The sequence below is a fragment of the Podarcis muralis genome, chromosome 4 (genome assembly GCF_964188315.1).
Source record: "Podarcis muralis chromosome 4, rPodMur119.hap1.1, whole genome shotgun sequence".
Taxonomy (NCBI): domain Eukaryota; kingdom Metazoa; phylum Chordata; class Lepidosauria; order Squamata; family Lacertidae; genus Podarcis; species Podarcis muralis.
The window spans coordinates 61,719,220-61,746,738 of NC_135658.1; the positions used below are offsets into that span (position 1 = coordinate 61,719,220).

A 27,519-nucleotide genomic window follows, 5' to 3' on the forward strand; every position below is an offset into this window, starting at 1 on the left:
CTTTTTATTTTAAAAACATTTGTTGTTTTTTTAAATGGTTTCCCACACACACCTGCAATTTCATTAGTATACCATTTTCACTGTCAATGAAAAACAATTGAAGTAAAGGTAATCCTGACAAAAAAGTAAATGTAGTTTTTATATGTGGATTTTGCTAACATATGTAAAATATTTCTTTATTAAGTATGGTTTGTTTCTGATGATTTGTAAATTAATGTCACATAAAAAGATAAAAATGTTGCTTTTGAAATATTTCTCATTAAATTATAGAGAAATTTAAATAAATAATAGAAAAGAATGCCTATGGTAGTATCTTCTGTTTTCTCAATTATTGCTGTTACCAGAATGAATGATTTCGGTAACTTGAAGGCAATATTATTGCAGTGGTATCACACAAAACAGATGAGATGCAAACTTCAAAATGTAGCACTGAAATGAAAGTGCAAGTCAAATCCTTTGAAAGTGAAATCTTTATTTGTGTTATGGGAAGATACGTATGAAAATCAGTTTGCTAGAATTAAAGCCAGTCACATGCCAGCATCTTTGTTAATTAAATGGAGAGGAAAATCTGGCTAATTAGTCTACACAGAACAGACAACCGATAGTAGTACCTGAAGTGCAATTTAGAAAGACATGCATTGCAAATTTAACTTGATGACACTATCTGCTACTGATGTTATACTGGGTGATTATAATCTCAATGATGTGTTTTTAATTGAAGATGTAGCCTATGATGGAAAGGTGAGAAATCATTTTACAAGTTACCATAGAGATGTCAGTTGCATGCCCAGATTTTTAGTTCAATTAAAATACCTTACTGTTCAGTATATCTCGATGAGGATGTTTTGCTTTATATTTAAACTCCCTATGCAAAATGTTGTGAAAATGCTTGGTTTTGTGCAGAGGAAACACACTGAAATTAGTAGAATGAAGTGCTGTCATCTAGTGACTATGATACCCATTGCTGTGCATCCATATCTCTACACAGTCTTGGGTTTTTACCTCAAATGGCACTACATGTGGCTGTGTAAATCTATAATTTATACTTCAGTAAGTTTCCCAGGTGACTTGAGATTTAGCTCCAGTCTGGGACGTTATAAAAGCAGTTCTACTGGGCCATTATTTTGATTATCCATAAGGCAACTGTGTGGGCAGTAGAAACAATACTGCTCTTAAATTCCCATGCAGAAGTGATTTCTCATTACTATATTTTGAGTGGCTTTACATATGCACTGGAAGTAAAAGGTTAAGACTTCCAGAAGCTTATATCATGTTAAAATAGTCTTAAAATGTGCTACTTGACTCATATATTAATGCACATTAAAATATGTTTGTCTTCTCGCTAAGGTCTAGTTCAGTACTCTGCTTTAGGTGGGAACGGTGACAGCTATGATATTTCAATGTGAGACATTTCTATGATTTTTGTGAAAATTATCTTACTTTGAGAATAAAATATGATGTTGCGCACTTTCCACTTCCCTGAGCAGCGAAATGTTCCACTTGGGTTTGGTTTTCTTTGGGTGAGTGTGCATAGGAAGACAGTCCTGCTAGCTCACATCAGACTCTCAGAGAGAAACTCCTTAATCCTTTTTTTCTGTCCTTATTCAATTCACAGCCCTGTTTCTCAGTCTCTTCAAAATTGCAAACTCCATCTTCTACACATACCTGCCCTTAGCTTTGAGGTTGCTTTCTCCAAGCTCTGATGGGTATCTCCATTAAAACACTCAAGAGAGATTTCCAGGTATCCTAACAATTAAATCCCATGAAGAAACATCAACCAAACATTCTGTAGTCTGGACAATTAGCCCAACAAAGGACTTTAACCCAGAAGCTATAATACCATATTGAGGGAATCAGTTGCAATAAACTTTTTTCTTTCATGGTGAAATAATCATCAAGTGAAATATATATGGGGGGGGGACACAAATATTAAGCTAGAATGCAAAATCCACACAGATTTTGCAGTGTCCCAAAGTAATTCACTTTAGGGGATTGTTCTGTTTGTTCCTTGCTTGTTAGAGTGGATTTTTAAAGAAGATTTGTTACTTAGCAGTTCTCTATGGAGTAAGCTAAACTGCCTAGCCTGAGCTAAATTCCTTTGCTAATTTGTCATGTAGATTTTTCCCCATTTTATGTGAGAATCCAAAATCACAATATTGATTAAATACTTTATTATTTTTAAAGAAAACAAAACACTCTAATACCCTGAAAGCAATCCACTAAAGACACTGGTGTACTCTGAAATTAATTAAAAGCTAGCTGAGGCTGGGTGCAGAATTCCACAAAGCCAGTGCCTGTGTAAATATGCGATTAAGAGAAACTGCTATGTTAGGAGAACTCAAAAACCCATCACTACAAAGCTAAATATACCTAATTTATTACACCTCTCTGGATTTTGGTACTACCTTTGTGTGTGTGTGTGTGTGTGTGTGTGTGTGTGTGTGTGTGTGTGTGTTGGAAGCTGCCCAGAGTGGCTGGGGCAAGCCAGTCAGATGGGCGGGTACAAATAATAAAAGTAGGAGGAGGAGGAGGTTTTTGTTGTTTCCAAATTAAGGAACGTAGAATGTTCCAGGGAAAAGTGCAACCATGTGGGGGCAGTCATAGTGGTTCAGGGTAGGGGGAGGTGTGGGTAAGGGGAACACAGCACAGGCAGTTATTGACTGTGCCATTTGCCAGCCCCTTCTCCAACATGGGGAATTGCAGTTGTCCTATCAGCCAGCCCTTGGTTGGCTCTGAGTAAGTCCTCCCTCGCCCATGGATTATAGATGAGGAGGCCAATATGGTCTTTATCCCTGAGACCTTGTGGGTGAGCAGGGTAGAGTTGGTCTCACCTAGCTAGGCCCACCTGGGTACTTGGTGCAGCATCAAGGCAGACTTGAGGGTTGGGGAGGGGGAGTTGCTCCCCATCTCTCTCTCTCCCAGTTCTCTGTCCAGGGAGGTGGGGGATATTGAATGTGTTTTCCTGGCACTGGGCAATCAGGACAAATCTCGCTGCCTGAGCTAATCTCAGAAGTAGTGTTGAGGACTCCCAGACTGCTGGTTTTGGGGGACTTCAACATCCATGCCGAGATGACTTGCTCTGTGGTGGCTCAGGACTTCATGCCTGCCATGACAACCATGGGGCTGACCCAACATGTCACTGGCCCAACACATGTGGCAGGTGACATTCTGGACCTTGTTTTCTCAACTGGGCAGGAAAAGGGTGATACTAACATTAGCCTCTTATGGTCGGATCACTTCCTGTTGGGATTTAGGCTTTCAGCATCTTTTCTCCTCAGCAGGATAAAATTAGCAGGATACCTCAAGGATCGCCTCTCCCATATGAACCAACCCTGACCCTGTAATCATCCTCTGAGGCCCTTCTTCTTGTGCCTCCTCCACAGGAGGTCCAGAGGGTGGCAACACAATAATGGGCCTTTTCTGTGATGGCTGCCTGTTTGTTAAATGCTCTCCCCAGGGAGGCTCAACTGGCACCTTCATTAAATATCTTTAGGCACCTGTCAAACATGTTTCTCTGTAACCAGACCTTTGGCTGAGTAACATTCTGTGTCCTTTATATCTTCCTTTATTTGCTGGAGTGGGGTTATTGCATCATATCTTAGAAATCTAAATTCATATACCTGATATAATTCAATTGATAGCAAACTTCACCTAATAATATTTCCCACTGCAGGATTGCTGCCTGTGTTTGCCTTTCCTCCATTCTTCTGACAAAAAGGCTTCACATATTTGTAATAAAATATTATGTTTCCTTGCTATTCAGATATTAATCAGTACTGGATTAAAGTGGAATTACATAGTGCAGGGACATTAATAGTGAATGATTACTTATATGATTGATAGTGCAATGAGTACCAAATAAATCAATGTCTTGGCAGCCCAAGTAGAACATAACCCTTATTGCCACCCATCAAAAACCCACTAATGCTTAGTGATAACTGGGATTAATTAGTGATATGGTGTTATTCATATTGAAACACTTGCTAATCCTATTTAAAATGGATGTAATATTAAAGCAGGGAATATTCAGATAGTTCAATAATGAGCTATTCAGAATCTTTTTTAAAAATACATATTTTTATACCCATAAGACCTCTAAATAGCTTAAAATATGTAGCATTAGCACTCTTTATGTGGATTCAGGCACTTCAGTGCTGAAATGCTTGCAAAATGATGGTTTTTGTTTACCTTACTCTCTATTGAAATGTCATTTCGTTTGTTGCTATTGATGCTTTAGTCACAGTAGAAAGTTCAGATGAAACGTCTAAAATATTCAAAACCAATATTGACTGAATTCATTCTAGATAGGTTGATGGAGTTGTTATGATCTTGAGTTGAAACTAAACTGCTGAGAATATTGAACTAGATGTTAAGTAGCATTTAGTGGGAAAGTGTCTTGAAGTTATGGAAGCAGAACTAAACTCTTCATACACTGTTTCTATAAAAGTAATTGAACAAAACAGTATTTGCAAGGGAAAAAAGTCAGTCTCTTTCAATAAAAGAAATACATGAAATACCTTGTGTGAAAAAAAATATGTAGCAACAATACTGTGCAAAAACTGCATGCTTTCATTTTCAGGTTTCAATTTCAGTATCTATTTTTCTTAAAGGCATGCAATACATAGGTCAGAGGTTTTTAGGGCACTGCTTCAACAGGAGGAATTATTTAGCAAAGCAGTACCACTGGCATGTTGGGACTATGAAGTGCGAATGTATGATTTCTGTTCAGATGGGTTCAGTCACAGCAAGGCTATTTTTAATGTAATACAGATGAAAATGTACCAGAGAGCAACACTGGTTATTCTTTCAAACCATTGTTGCCTTGAAATATACATACTGTTCTGATACACAGTGGAAGATGGTTCAGAATTAATAGGCAACATATTCTCCAGTGAGTGAAGGTTCTTGAAGAAAAATAATAATTGGCTTCACACTAGTAAGTTACAGGGCATATTGTAAATTGGCATTGTGCCACAGCCTGGTGCTTTTCAAAGAACTGTCGTTACCTAAGCACAAGCTGTTTTTGAATTGTATGTTTGGAGTGGCCAGAAGAGAAAGTTGAATAGATATGCATTTCCCTTTGTAATATTATAGTTGAGGAGTCTGAAGTTTTAGAGGAAGAAGAATTGCTTTAGAAACTTTGATTCAAGCATGTATGAAAAAAGAATAGAAAACACAGTAGATAGCAGTCATATACTTTCCTGGGAGTAAGCCCCATTGAATGGCACTTCTGAATAGATATGTATAGGATTGTATTGTAGTTTGTATTGTTCCTGTAAATTTTGTAGTTTTTACTTTGGGGTAGCCAATGTGGTGCCCACTGCCCTCGAGTTGTTGTCAGACTAGCATTCCCATCAGCCAGGAATAATGGGAGTTGATTGATTTATTATTTAATTTCTATCCCTTTTAATATATCAAAACTATCTCTAAGCAGTGTACAAGAGATAACTTCAACAAAATATTACAAAAATACAGTTACATATCAAAATGTTGCATTAATACAAAGTTACTGATATATAGAAATCAATTCATTTTCCTTCTGACACACCCTCCCTATCACCGTCTGGGTTCCCACCCCAGGGTCCAACAAACTCTTAGCTCAGCCCCCAAAGTCTTGCAATCAGAAGAGTTCCTGGAAACAGCAGACATCACCCTTGTCTCTCACTCTAGACTTGGTTTTAATGGATGGGCCCAAGGTGGATGGTACTTCCTCAGGCTGCCCACAGCTGTGTTCCATTCAGCCGCACTCTCCAGTCCCAGTTCCAACAGGGTTGTTTTTTTAGTTTCCCAGGCGGTGCAAAGGATGGGGAAAGGGCCCCTCCACTCACAGCTCTTTCTTCACCCTCTGCCCTTGCCTCTTCCTCCAGATGCTTTGTTGTAGTGTAGTCCAACAACACTTTGGGACAAAGGAAGAGCTTTGCTGAAATTATACAGTTCTACTGTAACACTGAAATATGTAGTCCTGTGTTTTAGAAAATGATAGAATGTGTTTCTCCAACTTTGCGTTCAACGTACTGAAATTTTCTGCCTTTGTCTGAATTTGTACATTGACAAAGAACTTATTGAGAATTTTGTCTCATTAATTCTTATGCACATTTTAGCATTTTTACCAGTCAAGTAATAATGAAAGCTTCTATGTTTTATTGACTTTCTGAATTAATGTTGCTTGGCCTTTGGAGGGAAGTCAAACATAATGAGATCAATTTGGATCTTTATGTTTTTATAATCAACTTCTCATGTCTTTTAATCTTAATTTTGACATATTAAGATTATATTAATAAAACACATGAAGTGAAAGGGCTGAAAAAGATGTGGTGACAAGGAACTTTAAATGCTCTGTAAAACAGACTCTACATGAGGCATCTATTTGCTCTGCCAACATATATCAGATGGTGGCGCATAATGTTGTATCCCAGAGATGACTTGTAGCTTACATTTTTCCATATTTGGGCATAGCTATGTGTTCCAAACCACAAACCGAAGTTTAAAACTTTCTCATGTATGAAAGGTTGAAATGGAGCAACTAAGTCTAAGGGTCGGTACAATGTGCTATCACCATGGGAAACTGTGGTTCTATCTTGATCCAGGCTGTTATGTTGCCTACGGAAAAAAGGAAATCTTATATGAATTGACCCTCTGTTATTGATGTTTGTAGCATGCATATTCCATCGGAACAGATAATTCTGTGACATCTGCGGCAGAGACATTTCCTTAGCTATGAGCATGATCATTTTGGAGCTATTTCTGAAGCTAGAAATGCCGCTTGCCAGCATTATGCAACTGTTGCCACAGCCATTCCTGAAAAGAATTCTGCTCGCAACAAGATTAAGGGAAGCTGTTAAAAACTTCTATAACAAATTTGTTTTCTAAAATTATTTGGGATAAAAGCTAGAAAATCATAATTGTTCTGAAATTGCATCCCATCAATAAAAACACAGTTGCAGTCTTTTTCAAAACATGTTTTGTTTTTCTGAACATTTTAAAATGTACAGATTGTCTTACGACTTAGACATAAAAATTGATGTCACAATCCTAAACACATTTGCTTGGAAATAACTGTGTGACGCCCAAATCTAGCCTCCACATATAGCATAGGATGAGCATTTACAGTGATTATCTATTGGTCTGAAGGAAGGGTATGCTTGCAACAAGAAGATTCAAGACACTTCTGAGTACCTGAATTTAGCATTGTGGCCTAAGACTGGGCCTAAGACTGGGTTTCCATCAAGCGGCTTTTGCAAGATTACTCCGGGAAACTGCTAGTTTTTTGTTGAGGGGAAGTTGGGGCCAGATCAAACATACTCACACATTTTTGCCCTATCTGGTGTTGGCAATCTACATTTTGATAACAATGTCTGAATCTTTCCTGGTGTGCCAGTCCAGTTGTGTATTAGCTTGTCAGCAATTCAGCTGTAGCACAGTTGATGGTGGTATGTGATTAGACTGGTGCCTGTACTGCGAAGGGCTTTTTGGTGGTACTGAATACATTTGGGCTCTGTGATACATCTGAACCAGCATCATTACTCTTATTAAACACCCCACAAATTTATTGCTTAATACTAGAACCAGGAAGCATTTACAAGAAAGCAGATTCCTTATGATGAAATGCTTTTTAAATTGTGAACTGGTAGCCTGGCCATCTGGCCTTTGTGCAGATGCACAAGATCCTGAGCATGAGGTGGCCCAAGCTGAAAAATTAGGTAGACTTGTTTGTATTTTATGTTTTATTTTCTATTTTTAAAAGGGGCTGACATATTATCTATCTCAAAGCAGTTTTGATTTGTCAGTTAATGTTTGAATTGAGACCAATACATCTTTTGAAATAAAGACAGTCTATCAGCTACTGATCTTACATAGCTCTTGGTAATTTCAGTTTTGTGGTTTGTAATGGCCCCAGTGTAATTGCAGAATGAGAAAAAGAGAGAATATTTAAAAATAGCCTAAAACAGTTACGAATTATTATTTGATAGGCTTATATTTCTCATAGTATCAGGATTGTTTCACTCTGAGCTTGTTTGTAATGAATGACATGTGAAATGTAACTTTGATTGGAGGAATAAATATTGGTTATTTTATTGCCTCAGTGGTTCATAGATTCTACTTTTTCTGATTCAGTTTTTGCCTTCAGCATGTTGCTTCCCCCACCACCTTTAAGATTGTCAGTTAAGCCTTCCTTAGATCAACTAATGTATTTTTGTTTACTTCTTATATATAAGAAGAAAAAACACAGCATAGTAATATAATTTAGATGAATAGTTCAGCTATTATAGCTGCCCAGTTACACAAGACCAAGTATGAAACAAGCAAGCATTCATTCTAACCTGCTCAGATAAATTGTCAGTTCAAGACTTCAGTATTTGCATGTGATTTGACAGTGGTACAGTGGTTTGCAGCTGGGGAACGTCAAGTCTCATGGCAGGACAAAAGTGTACCACTAATATGACAGAATTTTTCAGGTCCCTGCTAAGTTCATGATTTACCAGTATAGTGATAGCACATGTGTCTGTGTTAAGATTCTCTCCCAACAAAAATATCAAAGCATTATATTTTATATACATTTAAATACTTCTAGCATAATAAACCTAACAAGAACTATTTAGGAAAACAATTTATGATACTAAGACATTTTATTTTAGAATTAATGGAGACTGAGTTTTTCTACATAGTCTACATACTATCTAGATCTACTGCATATTTTTTGCCCAAGAAAAGTGCTTAATCAGAATTATTCCAGAAATTTTAGTTTAATTAAATAAATAAAAGCTTATTGCTGTTTGATTCTACATTACCCCACAGTGGTGGTGTATTCTCAACTGCCCAGCAACATTGTGGGTGGGTGTATACCAATAGCACAATCACCACGTACTTCTTCAATCACATGTGTAAACTGCCCTGAGACCTCCGGGTACAGGGTGGTATATAAATTATAACAACAACAACAACAACAACAACAACAACAACAACAACAACAACAACAACAACAACAACAACTATTCTTCACATGAGGCATGTGTGGGGAGGAAGCACACCTGCCATTGTGGATGGCACAGGGTAGAATCAATTTAGATTGAAAGTGGCATATTAAGGATGAGTATCAATGATTCTGGATTGAGAGTGTTCTCAGCCTACTTCAAATGTGGGTTATACATGTATACATTTTTTAAGAAGTGTAAGCAATGTGTTAAAAAGCATTGAACTGAATTATCTCAAGCAAGAAGCTAGATGGAGCATCTGGCTCAGATCCATGATCCCTCTTCTAGAATGAAATAACTATTTGTAACATCAGAATCAAATAATTTGAGGCGGTCAACAAAAGGTCACTGGATTGGCAACTTAAGTACAAGGTGCATGGTCATTGGTCCTTCATAAGATCAACACAGAAAATGCTGTTGCATTTGTGCTGCTCTCAATGTCCTCCCTTGAAACTATGGCCTCTCTGCAAAGAGCTACGAATCACTGCTTGTTCTTGCTTTGTTTTGCTTGTTCTTCCTTTCCTAACTTGTAAATGTTTCTTTCTCACCTGACTTACCAGCCGTGACTACTTTCCTCATTCTTGCCTTTCCCTGAGCCTTTTCCTTACATGATAATTTCACCTACATATCTGGAAGACACAGATCTCATGCCTGTCCTGCTATGGGTCAGATCTGCCTTTTCCTTACTACAAGCTTTGATCTCGGATTCAGGCAAGGGTGAATCCAGCCTACTTTTGACAGCAGATAGATCAAAATAAGGAAATATGCCCGTTTCTGTGTGCATGTGCAATGGAATGAGAGCTGTGGCCTGGTACCATGTGCACACACTCCAGCCATATAGGATTTCACTTCACAATAGAAATATGTGAAAGAGGTTTTAGAAAAGCTGTCATCTGTAAGATTCTTGCATTGCATTGCTTCTTACATGGCAATTGTTTTCAAGCTGATATCAATGAATATTAATGCAGGTTTACTCACAAAAGAAAATACTATAATTCATGGACAGACATAGCTTGGTCTATACTCTTGTAACTCCTGACTGGACTTTTGCAGTGGATTGTACATGGGACTGCTCTTGAAGATGACTCAGATACTTTAATAAGTGCAGAATGAGGCTGCCATAATTTTGTCTTCTTCACCCAGATGGAATCACATCACATCCATTCTGTAAGAATTACATTGGCTGCATTTTCACTTCTGAGTCCAATTTAAGGTACCAAGGTTTAGCTTTAAAGCCCTAAAAGGCTTGCAGCCCAAATACTGGAAGGGATGCCTCTTTCTATATGAGCCTTCCTATGCCTTGAGATCTGCAGAGGGTGTTCTTCTTTGCATCCCACTGGTAGGAGAAGCTTGTGACCTCTGCTTCTGAAATGCTATTCCCTTACATGTTTGCCAGGTGTTAACATTTCTATTATTCTGGGGAAACTGTTTGCTCAACTTTTTAAAGTGTCGGTTTTATCTTGCTTTGCTATTTTTAGCTGTCTCTTTTAGATTTGTTTCGTTATTGCTTATGTATAAAAGTAATGTGCAATGTATGTAGTACTCTGCCATGCTATCAGTTTTGATGGAGAGGGAGCTAGAAATGTTATAAATAGATGAATAAATACCACAGGATTGACATTTGACTATTTTTAAATAACTCAAATTGAGGAATATGAAATTTGAAATTCTGTTGCCACATAGGATGTCACAGAACCTTTTTTATTTTTCAAGCAAGAACTCAGAAATAACTCTATTTTCTGCATAAACCAAGGGCAAAAACCCTTTTCCTGACTTATTTTAATGTGCACTATCTGAGGCATGCATGACTTGAGATTGTTTGTAATTAAACTGATTGTTTTGCACAATGTTAAATGCTTCTTTGAGGTTGTTTCAAAGGAATCCTCATCATGTACTAGTGCACTAACCAGTCTTCTTAAAAATTAAGCTGCTATGCCTGAAGTTGCTTTTCTCTCTCAAATATGCCACAACACAGACAAGACAGGCTTTTGAGTTAATAATATTCAAGAACAAACTCAGCAGTTGTGTTTGCCTGATTTAGCCCCTGCTGTGATGATTCCTTTTTTATTAACTTTGCAATTATATTGCACAGCTAAACTCAAAGTACCTCAAGCTGCGTCTTTTAGATACTCACTATCTCAGTAGTTCATAGGCAACTTCAAATGTTTAGAGACCTGGAAGGAAGTCAGCCTCAAATTATTTCCTATTGTATGGAATATCTTGTTTATAATGTTAGTCCAAATAATTTAACTGAGCAGAGAATTTATTAAATGTTATATAGCATCTGTAAGGTTTTACTGGCTGTAAAATGGTTGTGTACTGGTCTGCTTAGGTTTTATTATGAAACAATAAACAGGGTGGTGATACAAGTGCTACTGCAATAGACACAAGATAATATCACCAAGGTGACTATCTGTAAACAAACAATAAATGCCCATATATGGCAAAAGTACCGTATTTTTCGCACCATAGGACGCACTTTTTCCCTCCCAAAAAGCAAGGGAAAATGTGTGTGCGTCCTATGGAGCGAATGCAGGCTTTCGCTGAAGCCTGGAGAGTGAGAGGGGTCGGTGCGCACCGACCCCTCTCGCTCTCCAGGCTTCAGGAAGCTATCCGCTAGCCGTGGGAGACCCAAGCTTCTGGGTGCCGGCAAGGTCTCGCTAGCCCGACGTTGCGTGGCTCTCCCAGGGCTAGCGAAGCGCCGCGCTAATCCCGAAGCTTGGGGCGCGTGGAGCTCAGCGCGCCCCAAGCTTCTGGGTGCCGGCAAGGTCTCGCTAGCCCTGGGAGAGCCCCGCGACGTTGCATGGCTCTCCCAGGGCTAGCGAAGCGCCGCGCTAATCCCGAAGCTTGGGGCGCGTGGAGCTCAGCGCGCCCCAAGCTTCTGGGTGCCGGCAAGGTCTCGCTAGCTCTGGGAGAGCCCCGCGACGTTGCGTGGCTCTCCCAGGGCTAGCGAAGCGCCGCGCTAATCCCGAAGCTTGGGGCTTCGGGATTAGCGCTCCGCTCAGCCTGCTTCCCGGAGCGCCAGGCGCCCTGAAAGCAGAGCTCCAGGCGCTTCGGGAACACATCCGGAGAGTGGGGAGGCTTGCAGGAGTTCCCGACAAGGCTCCCCACGCTGCGGATAGCAGCCTGCTGCCTGGCGGGTGGGGCGCCCTGAAGCAGAGCGCCCCTCGCGCCAGGCAGACATCCGCAGAGTGGGGAGGCTTGCAGGAGTTCCCGACAAGGCTCTCCACGCTGCGGATAGCAGCCTGCTGCCTGGCGGGTGGGGCGCCCTGAAGCAGAGCGCCCCTCGCGCCAGGCAGACATCCGCAGAGTGGGGAACCTTGCAGGAGTTCCCGACAAGGCTCCCCACGCTGCGGATAGCAGCCTGCTGCCTGGCGGGTGGGGCGCCCTGAAGCAGAGCTCCCCGCCCGCCAGACAGACATCGGCCAGCCCCACAAGCTTGGGGGACAGCAGGGAGGCGCAGCGCCACTATCCCGCTGTTCCTCGACCTGGTTCGGTTTCCCTGACCTGCTTTTGGGGGGGAAATAAAGGGGAAATTTTTTTCCTTTATTTCCCCCCCAAAAAAACTAGGTGCGTCCTATGGTCCGGTGCGTCCAATCGTGCGAAAAATACGGTAGTTTCTTTCCAAAATAGGCTTTATCTTAAATAATTGCAAACACAGTAAATTATTGGCACAACCTATTGGTGTTTTGCAACTTTCTGACTAGTTGCAGGACCTTAGCCAGACCTAGCAGAGTAAATGCAGAATTCACGGAAGCAATTGGCGACTTGGCTGCAGACAGGATAGATGAAGCAGGAACCAGGAACTTGTAGTTAGCTGTTTATTATATACAGTGGACTATTTACAGGAACAGAACACGGATCTTTAGTTATCTCTTTCATACATGACTCACAACTCCTACACTGACACACAGAACTCCGAACCAATAAACTCCAGTTAGTAGGCCATTAATTATCACTCCCTTGAGAGAGTTTGACCAATCAGGGAGCTGTCTCCATGCCTCTGTTATCACCAGGCAGACTTACTCCTTCAGATTGCCTTTTGGCTGTCTGACAAACCTTAATTGACTCTGTGTGAGTAGCTGCACGTACACAGTTTCCCAATAAATGCAAACACAGTAAATAAAGAGTCCACTTGTGATGTATCAGTTCTTCAGTGCTCGGACATCGCTCTGGTAATCAGACGTTTCATCCCCAAAGGGCTTAGTTATCAAGTTTTGTAGTAAATAATATACAACAGAAGACAGTGTATAAACTGCTTAAAGCAGGGGTGTATCTGTCCCCATCAGCATGTTTTCATCAGGAGGAGCATAGAAAGAGGACGATGTTAACCTCCGGGTTAACAAACTGAAGGACATCGTCCTCTTTCTATGTTCCTCCCAATGAAAACACATTTTGCAGCAACATTTTTATATGTAGTTTTGATTAATGTACACATTTTTGCAAACAGCTTCCCCCAATTCAGGGCTCATCAACAACTTCGGTTAATTCAATGGGTAGATCACTGCCAGTTCATTTATAGTGGGAGTAGACAGTGGCGTAGCGTGGGTTCTCAGCACCCGGGGCAAGGCAAGTAATTTGCGCCCCCTAACCCATGGATTTGCGCCCTCTAACCTGTGGATTTGCGCCCCCTAACCCATGGATTTGCCCTAACCCCAGATGTTGCGCCCGGTGCGGCCGGCCCCCCCTGCACCCCCCACGCTACGCCACTGGGAGTAGATTGCAGTCTCTTGGAAGTTGGACATCCCTGCTGTAATTGAATGCGTTTTTTATGTTATTTTTATGAATATCTTCATTTTTTCTGCAGTTTCACCTATGATTTTTTCAGAATTATTGTTTGATTGGAGAACTGCATCACAAAATTTGGATAACTGCAAATTTCAAAGATAGCTGTGTTTCAGTTCACGTATTTTTTTAATAAACTGCAAATCTGATAGATTTTACCTTCAATGCATACTGAATTGAATTTGTCTCCTATTCCTAATTCTCATTGCTATAAGCAAGCCCCAATACCTAGCAAGTAATTGAGCATTTTTTCATGCTTTGCCCTTATTTGAAATGTATATTTTAATAAATTCTTCTGTGTATCCTTTTCCTACTTCATTGAATATAAATTCAATAGATTTGGATACTTCTTGACTGGGTGTACACAGAGGTCAGATTTCAGGCTGTCTGTTTCAAAACAGTACAGCCTACAAAACAATTAAGGAATAAACATACCTGTATATGTATATGTATATGTATATGTATATATGTATATACGTATATACATATTGCTTGCACTAACTGGCTATCGGTTATTCAAGGTTTTTAAAGGTTCTTTTAAAATAGTGAAGCTAATTGTAAAGTACTCGTTTATGGTACTTTTTGTGTTTGTGCAGCTAAGGGATTGATGCAGGAAGTCACATACATTTTTTTTTCTAGTGGGTTGGCAAACCAAACCACTGAGCAGAATAATTTTGCCTGAAGCACATTATAAGCAAAAGATTAGAGTCAAATATTCAGTTTAGATTGTAATTGAAGTTGTTCACCTGGTTCTTAGAATATCAGAATTTCCTGCAGCTGCCTATTCCTGAAGATTCTCCAATAAAATATGGAGTTGTTTCCCAGGACCCAGTGTGTAGCTGTTCCAATCTAATAAAAGTGCAAATTATTTCAGAGGCATTGAAATCAACCCAGAGCAGCTCCCTGCTTAATGAGATGGCAGCTGGTATGGGCTTACTTTGTGCTTTCTTGAATGTGGACTTTGAGTCAAAGGGAACAGTTTTTACTATTAAATGAGCTGCTATCTGCTGCAGCTTTCAAGATATAACCTCTATTTCAGTTTATAGTGTAGTAGTACATGATGGAATTCAAAGCGGCCCCCTAGTGCTGCAATCATAAATAGTGTCTTATCTTTATATATGCTTTCTAATATTTTAACATTGTAATTGTAGCATGCTCATCCCGGCACTGTGAGGCTGGCTATTCTTACTACCATCTTAGAAAATGTGAAAATTGACCATTTAGCAAAGGACTGCACAGAGACTTTAAATGTGAGTCTCAAGTTCTAAATTCATTTATTTTATTCACAATTAGCATGCATGCAGGTAATTGGTTTAACCCAATACTGCAAGATTTGTACTCGATTCCAGTCTGCCATTTAGGAGACCACTTGATCAAGCTCACTTGATATATGGTTTTTGGGAGTTTGGCATACAGAGTCCCCAGGTTCAAGCTCCAGTTTTTTGTTTTGTTTTTTATTGCTGCTTATGCAGCTACAATTGTATTGTCTCATGGATCACATTGAAAGGGGCATACTTAAAATGGAACTACCAAGAGCTCTCTCCCCCCCCACTGATATTAACACCCAAGAGGGTCTGTAGAGAAGGAGGCAGCATTTCAGATATTTGGGGCCTAAGTAATTTATGGCTTTAACATTAGCATGTTTTAACACTCGCTTTAAACAATGCTTACTTCAAAAAAAAGGATGTGTGGAACGGTTATTTAGATATTAAAGGTAATGAGCAAAATAGGATAATGAAATCAGAATAACATCTGTAATAGTTATTTCATAAGTGAATGGCTGAATGATGTGTAGCTCATTAAAAAAAAATACTGGCATATGTTGTGACATGAAACCACACTGAGGTAAAGCCTTCTTTCTTGATCTCTTCATTTGTCAGACATAGTTTATTTGTTAATCTCTTGAGGAGGGCTGTTTGGTCCCAGTTGTCTTTTGTTGTTCCAGAAAGATCTTTCCAGTGTCTGATTCTGTTGTGCCTCGCTGCTTGTAATAAATAGCTTATTAATTCTTCATTATGTAAATCCAGGTGGTTGTCTTGAAATATATTTAATAAAGCTAATTCTGGTTTGACTTCCAATTGCTTCATTATTTTATTGAATTCTTAGAGTATCAAATTCTAGAAAGTCTAGGTTTTTATACATTCCTACCACGTGTAAAGATATGTACTGTGTAGGGCAGCCTCTCCAGCAACATGATGGGTCACCAGGGTGGCTCATGGCCATTTTCCAAGGTTTAGGTACCACCTATATATGAGTTTTAGGGTTAATTCTCTATTGCTTGCCGAAATAGACTTAAAGAGGGGGGGGGGTTGGTCCAAAGTCTATTAGTGTGGATTTGGTAGGTGAGTACCCAAGGGGGTTGTAAGTTTCCTTACAAGGAAGTTTATATAGTGATGTATTTCTGTTATAAAAGTCATATAACTTGTATAGACTCCCCCAGGTCCATCCAGCCACATTGAATTGTTGCGAAGTGTTGTTAAATAGTGGGTATCAGTGGGGAGAGTGGATCTTGGATGGTATATTAAAGCATAAAGTCTCAGGCCTGAGAATGTTGAAAGTTGTTAAGCTCTCGAAGTATTGCTGCTTCTATGTTCAGTAGGTCAAGTGTCAGAATCATTAAATTATCAGCACATAGATCAATCATAAAGTTTTGTTTTCCAGTTTGGGCTCCATTAATGTCTGGTGTTCTTCTGATGCACATAGCTATTGGTTCTAAAGCTAGTATGAACAAAAAGGGAGGTCCCTATCCAATTTGAAACCATACTGGACTCTGCTTAGCCTTGCAAATGTGCTAGCACCATAAAACTGCTAAGTTTTTTCTGCACTGTAGTAAAGAGAGAGATTGTTTGTTTCATCAAAATTCTGCCAAAGACACAGAAAGAAAATAATTGTGCATTTTATGCATCTCATGGTTCTATACTTTTTGAAACGATTGTTTGTTGTCAGTATACACTGTGAACCCCTAGAAACATGATTCGGGAGTGGTATAAATTTTTTTTTAAGATAAATAAATAATGTTCAGAACATGTTGGGTATTAGTACAGATCACTTGGAGAAGCATTTTTTTCCCAGATGCTCCTCTGATTTCTGCTATACATAAGCAAATCAATAAACATCATAAATGTTTATTCACTTATTTGTTCAGTGTTGTCTGTATTACCTATGAGCCTTTGTGTTTTCAGTTATAATAGCTGTTCCAGTAAAAGGCAATGAAACAGTAGGAAGAATCAGGAGATTTCATTGTTTACAACAGAAGCAGGAGGGAAGCAGCTCTTCCCTCATCCCCACTAAAATATTCTCTCCAGCAGTTTTGCAGTTCAGCCCTTCTGGCTGCTTGCTGTAAGAGAAAATCAGAACTAATTGGAAGCAGTGGGATGTGAGTGGAACTAATAGAGGTAGCTGCTCTCCAAATTATCCAGTAGGACTTTGCAAGGCATTGAAAATAGGCATCAAGACCTTACCTGAGCAGCCAAGAAGAAGCAAATGTTCCTACTGTGAATTATGCTGCTTCTGTGTTGCTACTGTTTCATCTTTGGCAAATGTTAAAATAAGGAATTAGAAAACCGAGAATACATGTGAATTTATTACCTTGCTCCTTCCAGTAATAAAATGAGTGACTTGATCATCATAACTCTTTTATTAAGGATTATCTGCTTAGTATGTATTTAAATTGAACCCAACATAGTTTACTTCCCCAACCATTCAGGCTGCTAAGCCCTTAGAGAGAAACAAAGGTGTTTGTGTTTTGGTGACCCCAGCAAAGTCTAGGTCACTTGTCCTACTTCAGGGGACAAGGATGCCAGGAGTCCCAGTCCACTTGCAAGATGATCCAGAGAGTGAGGTCAGGTCATGCTCCAAAGTCAGGGGCTTTTTGTAGGGGAGGGGTTTCAATTAAATAGGCTAACTCCAGTTAATGTGCAAGGTCACACACAGGGAAGTCAGGTTCACAGTAAAGGAGCACAGTAGTCAAGGAGCTGGAGTAAGGAAATGGTTCCAACCTCTTTCCCCAGTGACTGAAGGCTTTTACCCAGGAGCCTTCCAAGCTCCATACAACCACACTAGACTTATTAAAAAGATGTTGCTTATTACAAGAAAGTATACATAAAGTAATTTCACAGTGATAGATGTGGGAAGCATATGATCATATATAAAATCACAGCTGCACGTGACTAAGATATTCACACTCCTGATCTAAGAAACTAAGACCCTAGCAATAGCAAAAGTGGGTGAGGTTCACATTAGTTATTGACTTGGAAGGTAGAGATAGAAACAAATAACTTTTCCCTGTTCTCATGAGCAGTCCCACAATGGAGTGAATAGAAAGGTGATCAGAAACCCAAGGGCTGTGAAAGCTAGGTTCTCCCTAATGAACGATTAGGCAGTAGAAATCTCACTTAGTCCTCCTTAGTCCAATGTCCAATGGAGCATTACAGTTGTTCCTTGAGAGTGCTGTTGATTATGTCGAAGATTGTTGGAGCCACTATGTGCTAGTTAAACTACTCAAAACATCAATCGTGAATTAAATTTTGCATCTCGGGTGTCCATGTAAAATAGGAGCAGCAGTAATGGTGTGAAATGGGAAAATAAATTATTCTTTTTGAACTAAAAGTTAGTAACTTTCCTGCCGGATGTGCCTAATGATTGCCATCTTGTGTCCATGAGCTATCTAGTGTTAAGTTTCTGCATTTGGAGTAAATAACCTTTGCCTTGCTAATTCTAAAATGGCATAAATTATGTCTGGGCTAACATCAGTGTCCGTTTAGAGGAAATATGTTCTCTGTGGAAACTGACAGTTATTAGTTTGGGAGTTTTCCCAAGTATCACATGGATGACTTATCAATACTTGCCTCCTTTCAATTTATAGAGTCAGGAAGAGTCGCAAGTAAGAGTAAGGGTCACAGAGGGGCTGATATCACAATGCAACACAAGCAAGACTGATGCCTTGTTCCATCAGAACGAACCAAAGAAAAGTCAAGTCATGCACTCTCCCATTACAGCAGGCAGCATTGAGACCTGATCTTTGAAGTTATGGGATTAAAAATTAGTTGGGTTAGATTAAAAAAGAAATCAATGCAGTGTCTCCCAAAGGCAATGAAAGGTCGTATCACAATGTGATTCCAAGGACACAGATGGCAGGGAGAGTAGAAATGGAAGGGTTGGAGCAATGTACAGACGCATATGACTTTTTCATTTCCTTTATTTTAAATCTCTTTACCACCATGTTTGAGCTGCCCTTTCTTTTTCTTTAGAGTCTAATCCATACATCATTTAGTTCTTCAACAATTTTATTTGAAATCACAATAGCTTCTAAGATTTCAGGGATCATCTTTGAAAGGCTCTTCTTTTAGCTTTCACCTGTCAGCAGTTGCTTCTTTTTCTGGAGATGTGTTTCATCTTCTGTTATCTTTTTAAAATGGTGTTCGATCCTGGAAATGTTTTAGCAATATTCATAGGCTTATCTCTGCAGGAGAGAGATACAATTTTATCTATCTTTTCTCATCAAGTCATTAACATGAAACTCTGCAATGTAATCATACCAAACTGGAATTGAGGTCATGCCATAGACTGGTTGGAAAAGAGGCTTGATGACATGATGATGTATAGCCATTTCACAACAAAGCTTTTAACACATAATATCTGCCCCTTAATTGCATTTAACATTTCATTGAAAAGATGTTATCATTATGGAAATTGCTGTGTAAATGTTGTTGAGATAAACCCCCCAAAATGTTATACTGATGTACTAGGAGAAGAAAAGAGCATTTTCACTGCAATAGGAAACACATAATAGTGACATACTTTATTTTGTTTTCCTGGGACTTCTTATGAGGCAGTGTTGCATTCTATGGTATTTTTTTTAGTCATTGTTGGGGGGGGGGTGTCTTTAATCTGCAGCTCTTGATATATTTCTTATGACTCCAGGCAAACAGTAAGTTAAATTCGCCTGTTTTTTGTTGCATACATGGTCCTAAAATACACTTTCTACTGGCATGCATTTTTTGAGATTATATTATGTTGGTTAAGATTTATGTTGTATGTTAACATTATATCATACAAATGTTGATATCTTTTACAGAGCAGAAGAAAAAATGTTTTTAGTCAAGTGATTTGAAAGGCCTACAATATATCTTTCTTCTCATAAAACAAAAGAGTCTCTTGCACTAAACATAGCTTGCTAAAATGAAGAACAATAGAGTATCAGATAAAGCAGCTCTAGAATGAATTTTTGTACAGCCTGCATGCCGATGTGGGCTACAGCTATATCTAGATTAGCTTTTTGTTTTGTTTTTTACTGAATTTGCATTGTGTTTGAGAGTATAATTTCAGAGAAGTGCTTAGGCATTTTATGCATTTTCCTGAAATCTGTTATTTGAGCCACTGCCATTCAACGATGAGCTCAGTGTCTTCTGCTCCACCTACAATTTAATTCTGGGCATATCAGCAAAATCCTGTGGCCCCTAGGGACACTCTCTCATGGACCATAAGAATGCATTCTTCATAAATTAAAATAAATTAATAAATTTAAGGATCATTCATTTATTTTGGAATGACTCAACAGATAATTGCAGTGCATAGAGGAGCTGGTGTATAGATATACCGTATAGACAAACAGCTTTGAGAAGAGACCTGCTAACAAAGCCAAAGAGGACCTAATAGGAAATATACATTTGCGTGAACTGCTCAGTGGGACAAACTGAAAAGTTAAGTCTCCTTAGAAACTTGATGAGAATCAGGCACACCCAACCTCTCTGGGTGGTACTTAGTCAGCATGAATATTCCAGAGCAGATGTAACTCACTCATACATTGTAAATGAAAAATAGCAGCAGAGCCCTTGATAATAAATACTGGTGTCATTGTTTCCTTTCAGTCTTAATGCCTTTGTTGATGTTTATACATAAGGCTACTGAGTTAATTAAATAATTTAGATGATTGATCAATCAATCATATTTGAACCAATTTATCAAATTTAGTAGCAATGCCTATTTATTTGTTTACAGAAGTGCAAAATAGCTTATAATTCAATAAACAAAAGCTATCACTTTGTTTAATACCTTATTATACCTTCTCTGTTCCAACACAATAGAACCACTAATTAATTGGAAAAGCTTTAGTTGAATTATTTTACCAGTTTAAACTGAGTTAAGCATGCATCTCTAATTGTACTGTTATATACGGCACACAGTTCTTCTAAATGTAGTATTAGAAGTGTTCTTGGTCCTCTTTAATATTAAAAAAATGAAATTGATTGATCAGCCTCATGGGTATTGTCAGAAAATAATTAAGGTGTGCTGCCATATGTCACTTTTCATATAGTCCTTATAATATGTGATTTGACATCAATTACTTTCTTATTTCTGATAAGCTATCCTGCAAATCAGTGACACTCTGGTGGGAAAAATTCCAGAACTACATGACTTATGTGTTCCAGAATGAAACACAGGTGACAGACACCTGGGGACTTTGTTTAGGATGTCTATTAGTGAAGCAAACTAGTGTTCCACCTCCAGTATCACAGCTAATATGCCTTTGAATGCAAGTTGCTAGGGAGCACAAGTTGAGAGGGTACTCTTGGAATCGTGTCTCTTTGTGCAGACTTCCCATAGGCATCTGGTTAGCATTGAGAATGCTATGTAGTTTTCTAGGGGAAACGACATAGCATATGTCTCACCACAAAGCTCCACAAAGCTTAACTGTTCTTCCTTGTACTGAAACAACAACAACCCTTTAATTAAGAGGAAAATATGTGGATTGTATCATTATAAGATTGAATCACTAGGTGGCACTGGAGTTGGTTGGTTTTGGATGGACTTAGAAGTTTCCTGTTCCTCTTCTTTTTAAGAAAGACAATAAAGGTCTTGTCCAGCCACTGATTGATTAGCAGAGGAGGGCCATAGCTATCAGGTCAACTATAAGTAGTACATAAACATTCTGAGAATGAATTTTATATGGCGGTGATTTTCCTTTTTCCTCAGTGTAGCTAGTGTTAATGGATTTTCATGTGGTCAGATTTATGTGTGACCATGTTCTGAAAAAGTTATTTGTTAATGCATTTTTTATGTTTGGGTTTCCCTGGAGAGTTTCACACTTGCCACAACATCTAGCTAAAAAAGCTTTGCTAGGCCTCATTAATCTTGATGTAGAATCTTTTTCAAAGAAGTAACAGCATTTTGTGTAATTTTATCTTGAGATTAGTCTGAAGTGACTGAGGGTGTGAATGTATTTTTTTCTCACTGTCGTTGTTGCTGCTTTTATAAAGCCTCAAATATTGCTTCAATAGGTTGTACAGTTCTTATTAGAGTGGTTGCTGACAAGCCAGTGAGGTGGCATCCAAAGTGATGCACTTACCACAAGGTGATTTTTCAGGCCTGGTGACATTTGATTTGAATGTCCTATTGTAAACTCAGCCCCAGTTGATATATTCCCAAAGTGGTGCTTTGCTTGCACGTTTGAACATATATCTGTGGAAGGCCACAGCACAGATAGAATCTTGTATGAAGTGTAATCTCTGTGCAAAGGCCTGGCTCCCATGCTTCTTCCCCCTCAAAGAGGAGAGCAGAAAGGTGACATGAACCAGGCCTCTGCACACTCTTACCTCTGAGTGAGTCACCCGCTATACATGCTTACTCAAAAATAATCTCCACTCATTTTGATGGGACTTGTGCTCAGGTAAACATGCAACTTAAAGAAGTGAAGAGTTACCACATGAAAAAAATGTTGATTATTTCATTGACATTTATAAAGCCTGCAGCATTGTACTGACTGAGAGATGAAAAGAAATACTGTGATCCTCAACTAGTTTCTGAAGTGCATTAATGATCCAGCACTCTTCCATTATTATTATTTTATTTTTGGACTGAGTTCAGGATGCTGTGCATGTACAGCTTGACACAGTTTCCCATCCCTTTCAGTAAGAGCAGTTTACACGAGCACATATTTGTTTTCTGCAGTTTAATCAGTGTATGCATGAAGTTGCTTCAAGAGTCCTCAGTGTTGTAGTCAACACTGTGTTGTGTAAGCAGTAAGGGGTTGAGGGAGACATACAGTGGTGCCCCGCAAGACGAATACCTCGCAAGACGAAAAACTTGCTAGACGAAAGGGTTTTCCGTTTTTTGAGTCGTTCCGCAAGACGAATTTCCCTATGGGCTTGCTTCGCAAGACGAAACGTCTTGCGAGTTCTTGCGAGTTTGTTTCCTTTTTCTTAAAGCCGCTAAGCCGTTAATAGCCGCTAAGCCGCTAAGCCGTTAATAGCCGCTAAGCCGCTAATAGCCGCTAAGCCGCTAATAGCCGCTAAGCCGCTAATAGCCGTGCTTCGCAAGACGAAAAAACCGCAAGACGAAGAGACTCGCGGAACGGATTAATTTCGTCTTGCGAGGCACCACTGTAAATGGAAAATTGTAGCAAACTGGACATAAGCCAATTTGAAAGCAGGCGGAGCAAAATGTGGAGAAGAGTCACCACAAAGAACAGTATCAAAATTAAAGGGAGGACATCCGTTTATGTTCTTTTGCTAGTGCAAATGTTTATAGAGTTGAACCCAAACTCTTGCCATATAGGCATGCTTAGCTATATTTGCATCAACCTTGAAGATATGTCGTTTATACAGTAGCAGTTCACTTCTACAGCATCAACCTTGAAGATATGTCGTTTATACAGTAGCAGTTCACTTCTACAGTGCACACAGAACCTTTGACTTTGGAGGTTGTCATATTAGTCTGCAAATCAAATATTAAATAAATAAATAAATAAATAAATAAATAAATAACATTTTAATTAACAGTTCAATCTTTATTCCACTAGCAAAGGAAGACCAAACAGGAATTTGCCAGTGAACCCTCATACACTTATTACCCAGCAATGAGTTTAACTGAAAATAGCACAAGTTATTCCTCTTTCCATATCTTCTGCAGTTTTTAATTTTATTAATTTTCATGGCGTGCATGCTTTTAGTATTGGTTTTAAACTCAGCATTTTACATTTCTGTAAGCTGTTGTGGCCAATTTTTGAGAAAGGCAACTAAGAAATTAAATATAAAGAATACCACCACCACCATTACTACTGAAACACTGTGCAGTATATTTTTTAATTCAAGGACATAAGGTATTGTTTGTCTAAAGTGGCAAATTATTAATCCAGGACTGCTCACAGCCAGCATGCTGACAGCTCCAACACTTCCCCTCTAACTTTGAAAGAAATCGTTTTATTATTTTTGTATATAAGATGATTCTAATGAGCAGGCAGTGTTGACCCCCCAGAATAAATCTATAAGTTCATGGAGCTAAAATATTTTTTAGAAATCACAGTGTGGGATAGATAATACACAAAGACTCCATTCAGCATGTAGGCAGATCGGAATGTGAGTACCAGGCAGTTAGCTCTCCAAAGAATGTTCCTTTGGCAGTTGCTGCCTGGCTAAAAATGAAGGGGAAACATGAATATTTAAAAAGTTTCTGGCTTGCAATTCCAAAGTGATAAGAAAAGTTGGCAGTCCAGCATAAGCTGCCAGTTGTGCATTCTGGGTCCTTCTGGCTATTCTCCTTTCCTCCTACAGCCATGGCCCTGACTGATGTTTTGACATAGTACAAAGTGACTGTTTATTACTATTGACTGTTGAGGCCTGTGCTCTGAAATGCATTCTGTCAATGGAATGTAACTGAACTTGGCATTTTAAAGCTCTGCTGTTGCAGTAGCTTAGTTTTCCTTGGATTTCTGTTCAGCAAGACCTGCTCGGAAGCCTCTGGTTCAAGTTGAAAATGTTACACAGGAAGACATACCATGTAAAGGTCAGATTTGGCTGGGATTCTGAGGGGTTTTGGTGTCTCTGTTTTTATTCTCACCGGCATGATGACATAACCAATTGTTGCCTCCCTGGCACACGTCAGAGCCCAATGATAACTGTAAATGCTTTTGCGCGTTTTGAAATGTATAGTTCTCTCTGACTAATACAGTACCATGCCAGTATAAAATAATATTACCATGCCTAGCTTGATAGTGGCTGGAGAAACCCAGCCAGATGGGCGGGGTATAAATAAATTATTATTATTATTATTATTATTATTATTATTATTATTATTATTATTATTATTATTATTATTATTATTAAAACCACCACACAGTCTATAGTATATAGAAGAGTTTATTTTTCATTAGGAATGAATAACATAAAGTAAAGGAACAATTTAAATATATATATATATATTCAAAGTGATTAATTTATATTGGGAACATGAATGTTTTAGTTATTCTAAAACACTATTGATAATGAATCAGTGTTATTTTCATTTGAGTTTGCAAAATATACCTTTATTGCTAATGTCTTCTGTTAACTTATCCCTAGCATATTTCTTCGCCAGTGTTTTATGTATTTGTTCTGTGTTGCCTCATAGGAACTTCAGAAAGAAATTGAAACCCATACTGATATCTTCCACAGCCTGGATGAAAATGGACAGAAAATCTTGAGATCCTTGGAAGGTTCTGATGATGCAGCCTTGTTGCAAAGACGCCTGGATAACATGAACTTCAGATGGAGTGAACTTAGGAAAAAATCTCTAAATGTTAGGTAGGGCTCAAAAGGCAAGGGTGGAGGGGAGATATGGGAATTAATCTGAGGAAAGAATTATCCTGCCCCCTCTTATAGCATTATTTTGTTCAAATTGGGCTAAAATACCTGGTTGGCAGTAATTTAAGCAATTTCAAGCACTGAATTACTGTGTAAGAATGATTAATTTTCTTTATACGTAAGGGATTGAAGGATGCAAGGAAGTTGATGAGTTTTTTATAATCTCAATAAGAATGTACAAATAGAGATTAAGCATGCTTAACTAGCAACCACACTTTCTCTGAAATGTATGCTATTATTTTATACTGACAGACATGGCTTCTCACGCTGTTCTAAGCAAATATAATGAAACACAGCCCAATCCTATCTCCTTTTACTCAGGAGTAACCCTTACTGGGTTCAGTTGAGCTTACTCCCAACTAAACATGCATATACTGTATTTGCCATATACCCATATACCCCCAAACCAAATAAGATATGAAATCAAAAGAGCTTGATTATGTTTAGAAAGGGCATCATCATATGTGTAATTGGAACTTCCTTTGAACGTTTATCTGCAGCAGCTCCTACTACAGAAGAGACAACCTGCTGTGGGGGTTGTAACTTGGTTTTGGGAAAATGTGAGCCGCTGCAGGGGGGGAAATCAGACAGCTTCACTTCCACACCTGATGCCTTATACATGTCTTATTTTAATCATGGCTAATGCAGTTGTTTTGGCATTTATATGTGAAATGGTTTCTGAACAGAAATCTGAATGCCTTCACTTGTAATTGGGTATTTTTTGCAGAAGGACTGACATGGGCAAAGCTTTGACACCTGCTGCTTCTGCATAGCACTTTACTGTGGTCTAGATGCTGCCCAGGCATGCAAGTCTTTCATAGTGTCCACATGGCATCATGTTCATCAAATTGCCACCCCATATGGGTTTTTTTTAACCCTCGTTTAAGCCAGATTTACTTTTTCCATGATGTTTTCTTATTTTACCAGTTTTTCTGCACAGTGGTAAAATCAGGATTAAATGAGAAAATAGTAAGGGCCAGTATTTAGATGAGGATGACACTGCTCAAAGCTTACATGCCTAAGCAACACTTAGTTAACAATAAATTGCAGGGGGGGAAACACCCCTAAACTCACCTACTGTAAATATGTAGCATGGGTGTCAGTGAAAATTTCTCTCAAGCAGGTGTGCATGTACTCCAGCCCAATGAACATTCCTCCCATGGGAGATGCAGAATCGAGTTTGTAAAATCTTAAAGGAGAAAGACGCAAATTGCCTTCTTGGATAGGGGGACACATAATAAAGGGCAATGTTACAAAAGAACTGTTGGAAAAGCAAAGCTCAAAGAGCTGAAAAATTCTCATCTAAAGTAACCATCTCAGTGTTTTATAACAAATTCTCCACCTCCAAGGCAGTCTTCTCAGACACTCTTTTTTTGCCCGTTTGTACTCTGTATATAGGTGAGATTCAGGGGTGGCCAAAGGCAGAAGCCTTTTCAAAGTTATATATGAAATATTAGCTTTGTGCAGCTGTAGCCCTGAAGGAGTCTGTGTGCGTGTGTAATGACAGAAACCATCTTCATAACATTAGTCATTAAAAATAAATATGTGAACCTGAAAAATATTGATGGCTGAAGTAAGAAGAAAATGATCTTCCCTATAGGCAAGCCATAAGGAAAGGAATATAGCTCTTTGAAATATTTCTTCACATGTCCTTTTTTTAACCCATGAACTTAGTAAAATAAAGAGGTACAAGAAAAGAAACACAGCATGTTAGCCTTTAATAAAGGAGCTTTTCTATAGTTCACTTGTTGCCATTTTGATACCAGTGACATTAATGAATTTGAAAATAGTAACCCTGGTTTATCATGGTTGCTTTGTCTTCTTGAATTAAACATAAAAGAACATTCTTGCACTGGAGAAACAGTAACTATAATGAGGGGTTTAGTATAGCCACAACATGTAGGTGGGAAACACAGCTAAAGCTTAAATCTTTATTTCTCAAGAAAGTGGGAGGCAGAAAAAAAGAGTTGGATCCTTATTCCTCATAATAGGAGCACTCAGTCTCATTTCAATTGGGAACAATTCATGTCCTGCAGTTGAGAAGTGGAAGAAGTCATTTGCAACAACAACAAATTTAAACTTATCATACTGATCACCTCCATCTGAGATAAATAATATACAAATTACAACACCTGAATTTTGTA

General features: G+C 38.8%; 1 protein-coding gene across 10 annotated transcripts in view; it reads left to right on the forward strand.

Annotated features, from left to right (window-relative positions):
• DMD (dystrophin) overlaps positions 1–27,519 on the forward strand; it is a 985,465-nt gene that overhangs the window by 771,017 nt on the left and 186,929 nt on the right. For 9 of the 10 annotated variants that reach the window (XM_077927390.1, XM_077927397.1, XM_077927392.1 and 6 more), the window contains exon 56: positions 25,143–25,315. In XM_077927390.1, the coding sequence (XP_077783516.1) occupies positions 25,143–25,315 (173 nt within the window). Of the gene's footprint in view, positions 1–24,406; positions 24,540–25,142; positions 25,316–27,519 lie in introns of those variants that run through there. The other variant, XM_028727428.2, reaches the window with a different exon arrangement.